Genomic DNA, 12,232 nt, shown 5'->3' with positions numbered 1-12,232 from the left:
ACTATGAGCCACCATGTGGTTGCTGGGAATTGAACTCAGGACCTCTGGAAGAGCAGTCAGTGCTCTTAACCTCTGAGCCATCTCTCCAGCCCTGGATTCCCCTTTTTGTAAGAACACCAGTCATACTGGTTAGGACCTTATTTATCTTAATTGCTTTTTCAAAAGCACTGTCTCCCAATATAGTCAGTAAGGATTTATTCCATAGTACTGCAATTGTTTTCCTTTATCCATGCATCACGTTAATGTAGTAGTATAACAATAGATTTATTCTATAATTACTTATAATGTCTTTTAATTACAGCATTTTATGTGATTTAACATATATAATTATAATCTATAACATATATAATGTATAATTTCTCTCCATAAGCCATTAGAAGGAAAATTATAGCCACTCTGTTACCTAAATGTGTGTATTGTAGGAATTAGAACATTCTCCTTTTAGAATATTTGATGTCCTTTATAATGGTGAGGAGAGAGCTGGGCATGGTAGCACACGCCTTTAACCTCAGCACTGAGGAGGCAGAGGCAGGTGGATCTCTGAATTTGAGGCCAGCCTGGTCTACAGAGCTAGTTCCAGGACAGCTAGGGCTACACAGAGAAATACTGTTTTGGAAAATGAAAAAGTAAAATAATACTAATAATGATGAAGATAGGACTGATAAGCATAAAATGGCTCTGACTCCAGCTGCAAGTTTCTAGACCATTCTCTAGTGAGCCCCCACCCCTCTGAGGCTTGGCCTGCTTCTAGGAAAACCTGCTTTCAAAATCCATTCAGGCCAGCAGGGCCTCTTGGCTTCCACTTGAGGTTCTTTGGCACTGTTGAGGTTTTAGGTCCACATGTGTCAAGGATGCAGCAGACTTCCTGATAGCTGCACCAGCTTTTCAGTCTCCGTACCAACATGACTTGAGATGGCATGCTTGCTATTGCAGTCTTTTATGGGAAGCCTTGCCCTGCCAAATGTGGACTGCTGTATTTATTCAGAGAGCAGGGTTTATTGACTTGCGTTCTGTTTCCTCTCTAACCCTCCTCCTGCTGTTCCTCTGGCAGCTTGGGATTTCTCCAGAAGTTGGTTCTCGCCTGCTACTAGTTGTGGTTAGGGATCTTTCATCCCTTCAGTCAGTCTTTTTCTTTCTTAGCACTTCAGGGGGGTAAATATCACACCAGCAGCACTTGTGGTGATTGTTTTAGTTGTGGAATGTTGCCAAGAGCTTTAGGAATGCTTGTAATAGTGAAACTTTATTTCCTCTGTTCTAGACTGTGTGCCCAGACCACTCGGGCACAGGTGCAAATCTGGTGAGTTCTTTGCCAGCCCAGGTTGAACAGGTTGTTGCTGACTCTTCCATAGAACTGTGGGCACAGCCAGCATCCTTTCTCGGGGCCTCCATCCAGGAAGCCATGTCTGCATAGTTCTCGGGGCTGCTTTTCTAAGCCAACTCTGCCTAGACTCTCCTGGCTCTTCCTTTCCTGCAGGATTCACTCCAGACTCCCAGACCCCGTACTCAGGACCCCCACTACCCAATTTGGTCCATGTTCAATGTGCCACCCTCTTACCTGCTGTTTCTCCAGCAGACTTTCTTGTTATCTACTTTGGTGAGACCTATTAAATCATTCTGAACACACAGCCATGTTCTGTTGCTGTACCTGTGAGCTCATGAAGCTGTGTCTGCTCGGCGTCCATGCTCCTCTCTGGTCTTTCAGCAAGCTCTTATCAGCCTTGAGGACTTAGAAGCCAGTCCTAACTACTGCTTCCAGACTCAAATATGTCTCTTTTCTAGCACTTTCCGTCCTGTGTGACTACATAGCTCTGCCTGTTTCCTAGACAGCTAACTTTACATTTGTATCCTCAGTGTCTGGCTTGGAGTAGACAGTGAACCTCAGGATAAGTGGGTGGGTTGTCCTCAGACAGAACATACGCTAGAGTGAGAAGACACTGCCTTGTCCTTTGCTGTTCCTGGTCTTTACCTAAGTGAGCTTTGTCAGAAGGAAATGCAGGTTTGTGCACCCTGTGAGACGTCTCGCTTAATAAGTATCTCGTTCTGAAGAATCCATGCAGACAGACGGCAGTACAGGCTCTCGGTAACCTTCACGTGAGCAATACATGTATGTCCTGAGCTAACAATGTATTTTAAGTCAACAGTGTGAGTAGCAGGTGGACTGATAACCCAACCTTTGTATGTACTTTTCTTTGCTGTTTTGAGAAGCTACTGATGTCTGTCTGTTCTTCCAGTTAAACGCTTCCGAGAACCAAAGCATGAAAGACGACCATGGAGAATATGGTATGTACCAGCATGCTGACTCACCCTAGAAGGCTCTCTGCTCTGTTGGGGATTTGGTGGGGACTGGCAGCAGTGTATTGGGGTAGGTAGGGCATGAAATAGAGATTATGTATCATAAAGGATGAGGAATTCCTCATGTGGGTTTTAGGCACACTGTGTAATATGCAGTTAGTCCTATTTTCTTCCCTTTATTTATAATGTTGCTTTCGGCAGTGAACGACGACAGCACAAATGTGACAGCCTCTGCTGCGGTCTCCTCGTTTCGACTTGTTACAAGATTATTCTTGACTTCTGCAGTCTGTATGTGTAAACAAATGCAAATTTATTTGGAGATTCGTCATGCATATGCCAGAGATCCTTAGAACACCCCCTACCAGATGTGACCCCAAACTCAAGGAAACAGTGTTTATATTTCCTGATTTGTTATGAAGGACGCAGATAAATGGCTAGACAGAGAGGTTCAGTGAGCTGGAATGTCCCGAGCACAGTCCTGTGACGATGGCTTTAGAACACACCATCCCCTGTGTACCAGTTCATTGCTCACTGGTTCCAAAGTACTCCAGGCCCCATGTGTTAAGATCACTAGACTTGCCTGTCTGTTAACTTAGTCTACAGCCCTTCTTTTCTCCCTGGAGTATGGTGGGTCTTGGTTTAATCACAACTTAGTCTTTCAGTGGCCTTGCCATCCTAAATCTTTGCAGGAATTAGTCACCTTTTTAGAACAAAAGAGGCTCCTATGACCCAGGACAGTCCACAGGACTGGCAAGTCTGTGAGGGGACCTGGGGCCAAACACCAAGTATTAGGACAAAAGATATTCCTCACACCTCTAGCACTTGGGAAGTTACAGGAGCCTTGGGATTCTGGATGAGGGGTGCAGAGCGAGTGTTTAGTGCAGATACTCACTTGGTGTAGGAGGACCCTACAGTAGCAGTTGTGTGTTCGTTATGTGGTGGTCAAGCTTCAGAAATAGATTCCAAGGACGAAACTCCCAAACAGTAAGTCATTCAGCAGGAGACAAGCAGGCTTCAAGGAACAGTGTGGACTCCCCTGAACTCACTCCTGCCCTAAGGAAACTTCCGCTCCCCTTCAGAAGACCCCATCGTCATGTCGATACGTGCGATAGGAATGGTCACGCACGGAATTGTTCTCACAGGTGGGGAGTTCATTGGTCTCACTCAGTCTCCCAAATCTGGTTCTCCCAAATCTGTCATTTAGTCCCACTCTCACAGCTAGTGAGGAAAACGAGACCCTCTGCATCTTATGTTGTTTGGTATCTCCTTCCACTGCATTTAGGAATGACTTTGAGGCTTGGTCTGGGTGATCTGTGGCTGCTGTCCTGTCAGGTTGGTAACCCTTGCTGGTTCTGTTTTGTGCAGGTTTTTAGACACTTCCAAACAAGCCATAGGGATGCTGTTCATCCACTTTGCAAATGTGTACCTAGCAGATCTCACTGAAGAGGACCCTTGTTCACTGTGAGTCTTGTATTTGAATTCGACCTCACTTGAAAAATCGACTGGCCTTCTCTTCCCTTGCTAGTGCAGCCCTCTTGCTTGGGAGAGGCACCCATCCCTTCCCATCTAAATTCCTCTCTAGTTTCATCCTATGCATGCCTTCATGAGTTTATATACTCAGCTTTTGGTTGGCTCTTAGGGCTTTGATATTTACCTTGTGTATTGGCTTTCTACTAATCAGTCCAAGTTCAGGCCCAGCAGCCCCATGTTTCCACAACCCTCCCCCAAGCAGGACAGGATAGCACAGCAGGAGTAGCTCTGTGCCAGTTACAGAGCACATAGGCTTTCCAATGTGATGTGAGATGCTGTACTTCTACTATCAGACAGAGTGGCAGAGGTTTTATCCCAATCCTAACTCTTGCTCCCCATCTTCAACTTCAAGTTAGAGGTGCCAAACGTTCACACAGTGCAGAGGTGGTGGAGCTAGACTTCAACCAGTCTGCGCCATGGCCCCATGATGCTTTGATGCCTGAGTGGATCTCCTGTGTTGAATACAGAGTAGTTTCCAAGTACAGCACACAGTGGGTTCAGGAAGTATTTGACAAGTATATAAGTGAGTGCAAGACTGAATGTACCCATTCCTTGGTATTTTTCAGGCTTTACCTCAGATGTGGAAATGCAGGTGTGGATGGCTTTCCTCACCAATTAGAGCTGTAGCCTCCTTCCAGAGTAGAAGTTGCTTTGGAAGCTGTGGCTGTTCTTTCTGACTCTGATCTGAGAGTGACCTCTTGTGTCTTTAAGGGGGAAGAGCAAGCTGCCTGCCTCCCTCTCCATGCTTATTTATTTTTTTTTGGGGGGGGGGGTTCTGGGAGTCTGCATGAAATGTCTCTGTCCTAGCAGCTCCGAAGCCCTGTTCTTGAGCTTATCTACAGGGAGTTCAGAACCATTGGTGTCACAGAGGGTCAGGACCTGCCTCAATGACCTCATTTTCCACTTAGTCTCTCTTGGATAGCTGGAGCCTGTGTCCAGCAGTGCTCAGTTAGATCTAGGTATAGGGCCCTTGAGGGGGGGCAGGTAAACAAGATGTTTTACCTTGGTGAGAAAAGGTTTGTGTCTGGAGAATGGAAATAAACCTGCAGGAATGTGTGGTCACTATGGGCATGCCTCCCCACGCCCCTTCCTCCAGTCCTCTGGCCTTTTCTCAGAGCAGCAGAACTCTCACTGAAATATAAAAGTCAAGTCTGGGAGTGAAGTTATGGCAGAGCATCTGCCTAGCATATATATAGGGTACTGGGTTCCAGCACCAGCACCACTACAAAAAAGTGAAACTATTGTTTGCACACATGATTACAGATAGGGGTGAACACGTGGCCGTGTGACCTGCCTGCTTTGTCTTAAGAAGTCTCAGAAACCATTTTCCTTGAATGCCCTGGGAAAGTGGCACAGTTCTATGACCTCATGTGGCCTGAACCATCAGGGAATGAGCAGAATTACTTAATGGATTTATTGTTGTCAGTTGGGTTTTTTCCTCTCAGATTCCTTGCTACTTCTAGGTATGCTGTCTTCTATTGAATCTTGGCCTTGGCACATATACTTGAAATTTATAGAGTGTCTTTGTCCTTCTCGTTCCTGTTCTTCAAGTTTTCAGTGTTAGCGCCTTTTCAGACACCTAGAAATGGAAGCCGCCATTTCCATTGCCCCTTGCATAAATACATGTAAGGGTACCACTCTCTTCCAGTGGGTCAAACAAAGACTGGATCTCTTAGCCTGATCCCAGACTCTGGTAAGTGCTTCACTGAGGCCCCAGCTTAGTGGCTTTTGTTCCCTGACCATGCCGGTATGGCCTCTCTTTCTAGGTACCTCATCAACTTTCTTCTGGACGCCACTGTAGGCATGCTTCTCATTTATGTGGGCGTACGCGCTGTCAGTGTCTTGGTGGAGTGGCAGCAGTGGGAATCCCTGCGTTTTGGAGAATATGGTAATGTCCATGGACACTGGGTAGAGCGTGTTGGGGACTACTCACCCTGGAGGCCTGTGAAAGGGCTGTGTTTTAGGGTCTGAATATCACTTTCCTGGGGGAAGGAAGAAAGTACTTCAAGGCCAAAACACTCAATTTTATGGGAGAGAAAATGGCAGAAACCAGGGGAAGCCCTTCTACCAGAGGCACTTGTGATCTCACCTGCAGGACTGCGAAGCCACCTCATGCTGCTGAGATCCCCAAAGATCTCATCTCACCTGGCCACACATTAGAAAGAGGGGACGAGTCTTGTTTCGGAAGGTAGTCCACAAGGAGGTAAAAGCCTGACCCTTCCACAGTGTCTGCCCTGTCACTTGGCCATTCTGCTGACTGGAGTGTGCATCCTCTCTAAGGTCAGGTTAACTATACATTTATCCCCATCTAGCATGTGGCTGTCCCAGTCACTCAGACATGAGGTCATCACCACCTAGATAGAAGGCTTCAGGCCAGCATCTTGGTTTACAAGGCCTACCTTGTAAGACCCCTGTGTCACGTCCTGAGTCAGAAGCTGCCTTTGGCTGTTAGCATATGAAGAGTTGAAGGTGACCTCCATAGGGGCTGCTAGTGCCCAGCTACTCTTCTGAAACAGTGTTAGTAGAGCTTTACCACAAGAGGGCACCAGGGCAAACACAAGAGTTGTAGTTAGAAATCTGGATCCACATTTCTCTGTCAGGCCATCCAAACAACCCATGGCTCTGGGCCCAGAGAACTGCTCACTTCTAGGTGGCTGAAGATCTCTGAGGGGCTGACAGTTTAAAAGGGCACATGATGGGTGGAGCTGGCTGTGGAGTGCCTTGGGAATTTCTAGAAATCTTAAGTAATTGTTTGTCTTCAGGGAAGATGAGCTCAGGGGAGGACTTTTCTTAGCCTGTTACTTGATGCCCGTGAGTCACTGACTTAAGATAGTGCCGCACACAGCATGTCTGCAGGACTCAAGGGAAGGCCTTTGCAGTACCCAAATCATAGCGCTCTCAGCTTGCAGGACAGAAATGGGCCACACCGCATGTTGACCGAGTCTGCGTCATTCTCATTTATAAAATGGACAGCTAGAGGAGTTAAGTGACTGAGCAGCTGGGGCATGTGTGAGGCTCTGTCCTCTGCACCAGGAGTCCTAACACCTTCCCTGTCTCCATCACCACTGCTCTCAGTGCGCTTTTACCGTGGCGCTCCCTTCTGGAAGCAGAGACTGTGTGTGAGCCCTGTCCTCTTGGCTGTTTCCTTATTAACTCAGTCACTGCTGTTGGGGACTAGAGTCCTCAGTGTCTCCAAAGCAAATGTCCCTTTGTCAAGGACTGTCCCAAGCCCTCCTCTCCTAGACTGTCTTCCCCAAAACTGCTGCTTTTTAGTTGTCTGTTGTTGATAGTTTCAGTTGCTGCTATAACAAACCACACAGGCTTCGTGCCTTAAGACAAACCCATTGATTTAATTTGTAGTTCCTCCAGGAGTCTAACCCAGTTCTGTTGGGTTAACACGAAGGCATTAATAGGTAATAGGGATGGTTGTTCTGTTACCCTGCCACCCTCTAGTTCTCTCTGGGCCCCTTCGCTCATGATTCTCTCCTTCTACGTTCATAGCCAGTACCAAGCTCTTCTCAGAGCATTCCAGCATGACCTTCCACCTTGAAGGGCCCCTGTGATTCCCTGATTGTGCCTGGTCACTCCATATATTCCACTTAGAGTCTGAATCACAGCCTTGATTCCATTAACGGCCAGAATTTCCCCCTTGGCTAGGTCACAGCACGTGTCATGGGTTCTGGAGATTGGGATGTGAGCATCTTTGCAGGGAGGGCCAGCACTCTACCTTCCACACCTGTGAACTTGCCTGTCCAGTTGAGGCAGGAGCTCCATTTGGACCCCACAGCTCTCGGGTAAACAAAGAAGAGGAGTTTGCTCTCCAGATAGCTTGCAAACAAACTCGCAGGTGTGCACTCAGTCAAGCCTCAGTGACCTGTGGCCTGGGTACACAGGAGGAGAGGATGTGTGGGTGGATCAACTGGACACGGGTGCTTTTTTCCATCTTTGGTGGTTTTGAATATTTTTATTTTAGTTTTAAAAAAAAAAACAGAAGGCAGTGGCAACTCCACTGTATAGACAAACTTACAAAGAGGAGGAATCATTTTTCTCCTTTGTCACTCACAGCTCACAAGCAAATGGAATGAAGTTACGCTTTGACAAGTGAGTGTCCTTATAAACAAATGGTGTCACTTGTCTGCTGGCCTCCAGACACACTGGTCCCTTTTAGACATTTCCCAGGGGTACTTCTTTCGCGGCTGTCACCATTCTTGTCTAAAAGTTTCAGCAAATAGTTTCCTCTCCTGTTCAAGTGACCTTTTCTCAGTAAGGTCAGGTGACTTACCAAAAGCATTACAAAACTTGGATTATCAGCTTTTCCAGGAGGGTTGGTCCTTCTGGGGTGCTGTGCTGTAACTTAAATGCCCTGCCCCCCTGCCCTGGGGCAGAAGTAAATAGGAAGGCATTAGAACAGGCAGCTAGTGTGTGTCTGTGTGCTTCCTGCCCGCCTCCTAGCCTTGTCCAGAAAAGGAAATAGCAGAGTCTGGTGTTCGTCCATGAAGCTATGTAAAAGCATTCTCTTGCTTCCACTACGTTCAGCTTACAGGCCCAGGCAGAGCTGGGGGCCTGCAGCGGGAATGCTTGGGGTTGCTATGGAAACAGAAGAATCCAGTGAGAAGTTAGAGATTTCTCTGCAGACCAGATTCTCTTCCTGAAATGTGAATTTGCCCCTGTTGTGGTCAGTGGAGCACAGACTGCTCTGGTTGAGCATCCAGAGCACAGCCCTGGCACCGGCTCTCCCACTTGGAGGAGGCCTCTCGTAAGGTTCTGCACTCCCTTAGATCATGCTCTGAGCCGGGCGGTGGTGGCGCACTGGGAGGCAGAGGCAGGCGGATCTCTGTGAGTTCGAGACCAGCCTGGTCTACAAGAGCTAGTTCCAGGACAGGCTCCAAAAAAAAAAAAAAAAAAAAAAGATCATGCTCTGGAGAGGCTGGTCCTCCACCATTCTTTGAGTCCCTTTTTGAAGCATTCTAGAGGTACTGTCGGACCTGATCCCCCATTGTGGACTGTTGGGCCCTTCCCAATCATTTCCTGAGCATAGCCACTGACAGACTCACAGACAAGCCTCGGTCATAGCTGCTGGCCTCAGCCTGTTTGCACCCTTGTGAGGGCTTCTCTCTTCTTTGTCCTAGCCAACGTTAATAGGTTGCCCCCAGTGTTGTAATATGAGCGATGGGCTGCTTTTCTGCCCAGCTCCGCACTGCTAGCTTTACCTGAAATAATTACACAGAAACTGTATTCTTTTAAACACTGCCTGGTCCATTAGTTCCAGCCTCTTATTGGCTAGCTCTTACATACTGATCTAACCCATTTCTAATATTCTGTGTAGCACCATGAGCTGGCTTACCAGGAAAGATCTTAACCTGCGTCTGTCTGGAGTGGGAGAATCATGGCGACTCCCTGACTCGGTTTCTTTCTCCCAGCATTCTGTTCTGTTTACTCTGCCCACCTAAGGGTTGGCCTATCAAATGGACCAAGGCAGTTTCTTTATTAATTAACCAATGAAAGCAACAGATTAAAAAAAATCACTCCCACATCACCCCAAAATTTGTTTTTGTTTTAATTCTTTAAAAAGGCCCTAGAAAGCTTCAACTTGTCATTCCTTTACATGAGTTCAGTCGGAATCTGACTTCTCTAGGTCTGCTTGATGTTCTCAGGACTGAGACTGGGTGGAGGAGGAAGAGGACAAAGGAGTTGATCGCTGCATTTCTAACTGCAGTGCAGTCTCAGAGTGAGCGGAGGACAGGAGGGGTAGCACCAGTCGCTGGGGGTCAGCTGTAGATAGTAGGAGTGCTCTCGCTTCACCCAGAGAGCCAGTGGTCAGCTCTTGCTAACTTTAGTGCCTCTTAACTCTGTCCTACGAGTTTTTGAAAGAAAAACATTCTGGTATGTCCAAATTAGGAATTCTGGCTTTATTCAGAGCACTGCCTGCTTAGGAATGAGGTGCTTTGTAGAGCTTTAGGGACTCATGAAGAACCTTAGAGCCAGGGTTCTGGGATGCAGCTAGGGGTACAAGCTGCAAGGGGGTTGTGGATGGGTGTTGTCCTACTCAGCTCCTGGGCCCATGTGACTAAGCACCTCCCTGTCCCTGCAGGAGACCCTCTGCAGTGTGGGGCCTGGGTGGGGCAGTGTGCCCTTTACATCGTGATCATGATCTTTGAAAAGTCTGTCGTCTTCATCGTCCTTCTCATACTCCAGTGGAAAAAGGTTTGCCTCCTCCTTCTGCATGTGCAACTCCCTGCTGAGCCATCAGACAGCATCTCACATCACCCCAGTCCCAGCCTGCTTGTTTTTGTTTTAGCTCCGTGAAATCCTGGATTTGGTCCGATAGAACAGCTCTTTATAGAGTATTAATCTGTCGTTCTTGTACTGACGTCCGTGCACTGCCTGTGAATACATGTCTTCTCTAGACTAAACTGTGGGCACATGCAAACTTAATGGAAGCACAGTCCCTTCTGGGGTGTTACTTGGTCTGGTTAGTCTTCAGACTTTGTAACTGTGACTGTCTAGCTGACCAACGTCCTTCACACATGTGTCCAGACTAACCAGTTCAGTTTCTAAGGTCTGTCTCCACCTATATATCATATTCCCTGGGAGTATCCCCAATCCTGCCCTCTGTTCTCTGACCCCAGTGCCAGCCCTGCCCACTGCCCTCTGACCCCAGTGCTACTAGATACACCTGTGCCACTCATTCCTGTATAAAATAGCCACGGAGCCTTCTAAAACATGTGGCTCAGATATTGGCTTTCTTTTGGTTTTATCTGTGACTGAGGTTTTACTTTTTTTTTTTAAAGAAAATAAGCCAAAGTCTTTCAGAGCTGCTGTGCACCAAGGTAATGGCTGTACAGGATTTCTCCTGGAGAGTGGTCTAGCACCTCATTGTTCAAGTCTCTAGTGATCACCCACTGAGTTTCCCCTGCTGCTCCTCTCCAGGGCTTCAGGATGCTCCCTACTGGACTGGGTCCCACTTGTGTGAGAGTTAGCCAAGAAGAGGCTAGAGATAATGGGCCAGGCAGTGTTTTAAATGAATACAGTTTCCGTGTAATTATTTCGGGTAAGAGTGTCACTCTGTTGTAAAAGGAACAGCGGGTCGTTTCCCACCGCCCGGCTCCCAGCTAGCTTTACCCGAAATAAGTACACAGAAACTATATTCATTTCAACACTGCCTGGCCCATTAGTTCTAGCCTCTTATTAGCTAACTCTCACATATTGATTCAACCCATTTCTAATAATTTGTATTGCCACTTGATTGTGGCTTACCGGCATGAGTTTAACCAGCGTCCGTCTTAGAGAGAAGAGCCATGGAATCTGCCTGACTCTGCCTTCTTCCCAGCATTCTGTTTGGTCTACACCACCTATCTAAGCTGCTGTCCTATCAAAATGCCAAGGCAGTCTCTTTATTTAACCAATGAAAGCAACACAAAGAAAGAAGACCCTCCTACATTACACTTGGGTCTGACTCCATGTCCTCAGGTCTACAACAAGGGGAAGCTTCTAAAGGGCACATGACCCAAAGTGGCTCCGAGGGTCCCTTATCAACAGTCAGATCTAGGGTCCTCACCACCGTGAGCCTACAGGGTTGTTTCCAGTGGCTCTTGGGTAGTGTCTGAGTCTCTGTGTGCTGTTCTGTGGTCTGCTCCTCACTGTGTCTGTTTCTCTCTGCAGGTGGCCCTATTGAATCCAATTGAAAACCCAGACCTGAAGCTGGCCATCGTCATGCTGATTGTCCCCTTCTTTGTCAATGTCAGTGCCTTGTTGCGTGTTTTACCCCAGCTTGTACCCTGCCTTCAAGGGTTCCTATTCAAAGCCCCAAGTGTGACACAAAAGTCATGTTGTAGCCCCCATGCAGACCTTTCTATGTAGCCATCCCATAGCCAATCTTGGAAATGGTGGGAGTCCTTCCTCAGAAGTCAGGTATCCTCTCCAGGGCCCCTATTTCAGATGAGGGATCCTAGGAAGTATGGCTTGTCTTCCCTGTTAGGCCACTTCCCACTGAAATAGCCCAGGATAGGTGTAACTTCTAGATCAGGGTCATTTCAAGTGTTCTCCAGATATTTATTGCTGAGTACCGACATCAAAGAAACTCATGAGCACAGTGGTCAAAAGTGAGGAACCAGGGTGTAGAGTGCTGAAGGAACCAGGGGCTCTCTGAAGCAGCAGACTATATGGCCCCCTGTGAAGGGCCCATGAGGGCTCAAAGCAGGTAGTTAAAGACCTTGGTTCTAGGCCCAACACAGGCTACCTGGTTTGTTTTGTTTTTTTGAGACAGGGTCTCACTACATAGCCCTGGCTGTCCTGGAACTTGCTATGTAGACCAGACTGGCCTTGAACTCATAGAGATTCACTGTCCAATGGCCTCCCCAGTGCTGGGATTAAAGTTGTGCACCATCACACTTGGCCTCAGGCTGCCTGT

General features: G+C 47.4%; 1 protein-coding gene across 1 annotated transcript in view; it reads left to right on the top strand.

Moving 5' to 3' along the window:
• Stimate (STIM activating enhancer) overlaps window positions 1–12,232 on the top strand; it is a 44,096-nt gene that overhangs the window by 26,397 nt on the left and 5,467 nt on the right. The window contains exons 2-6 of the mRNA XM_005348748.2: window positions 2,232–2,280; window positions 3,658–3,753; window positions 5,589–5,710; window positions 9,914–10,026; window positions 11,485–11,562. Of these exons, the coding sequence (XP_005348805.1) occupies window positions 2,232–2,280; window positions 3,658–3,753; window positions 5,589–5,710; window positions 9,914–10,026; window positions 11,485–11,562 (458 nt within the window). The remainder of the gene's footprint in view (window positions 1–2,231; window positions 2,281–3,657; window positions 3,754–5,588; window positions 5,711–9,913; window positions 10,027–11,484; window positions 11,563–12,232) is intronic.

The sequence above is a fragment of the Microtus ochrogaster genome, chromosome 6, assembly GCF_000317375.1.
Source record: "Microtus ochrogaster isolate Prairie Vole_2 chromosome 6, MicOch1.0, whole genome shotgun sequence".
NCBI classification, from domain to species: Eukaryota; Metazoa; Chordata; class Mammalia; order Rodentia; family Cricetidae; genus Microtus; species Microtus ochrogaster.
The sequence above is the reverse complement of the archived record's forward strand: the minus strand, read 5'-3'. Positions and strand labels throughout refer to the sequence as shown.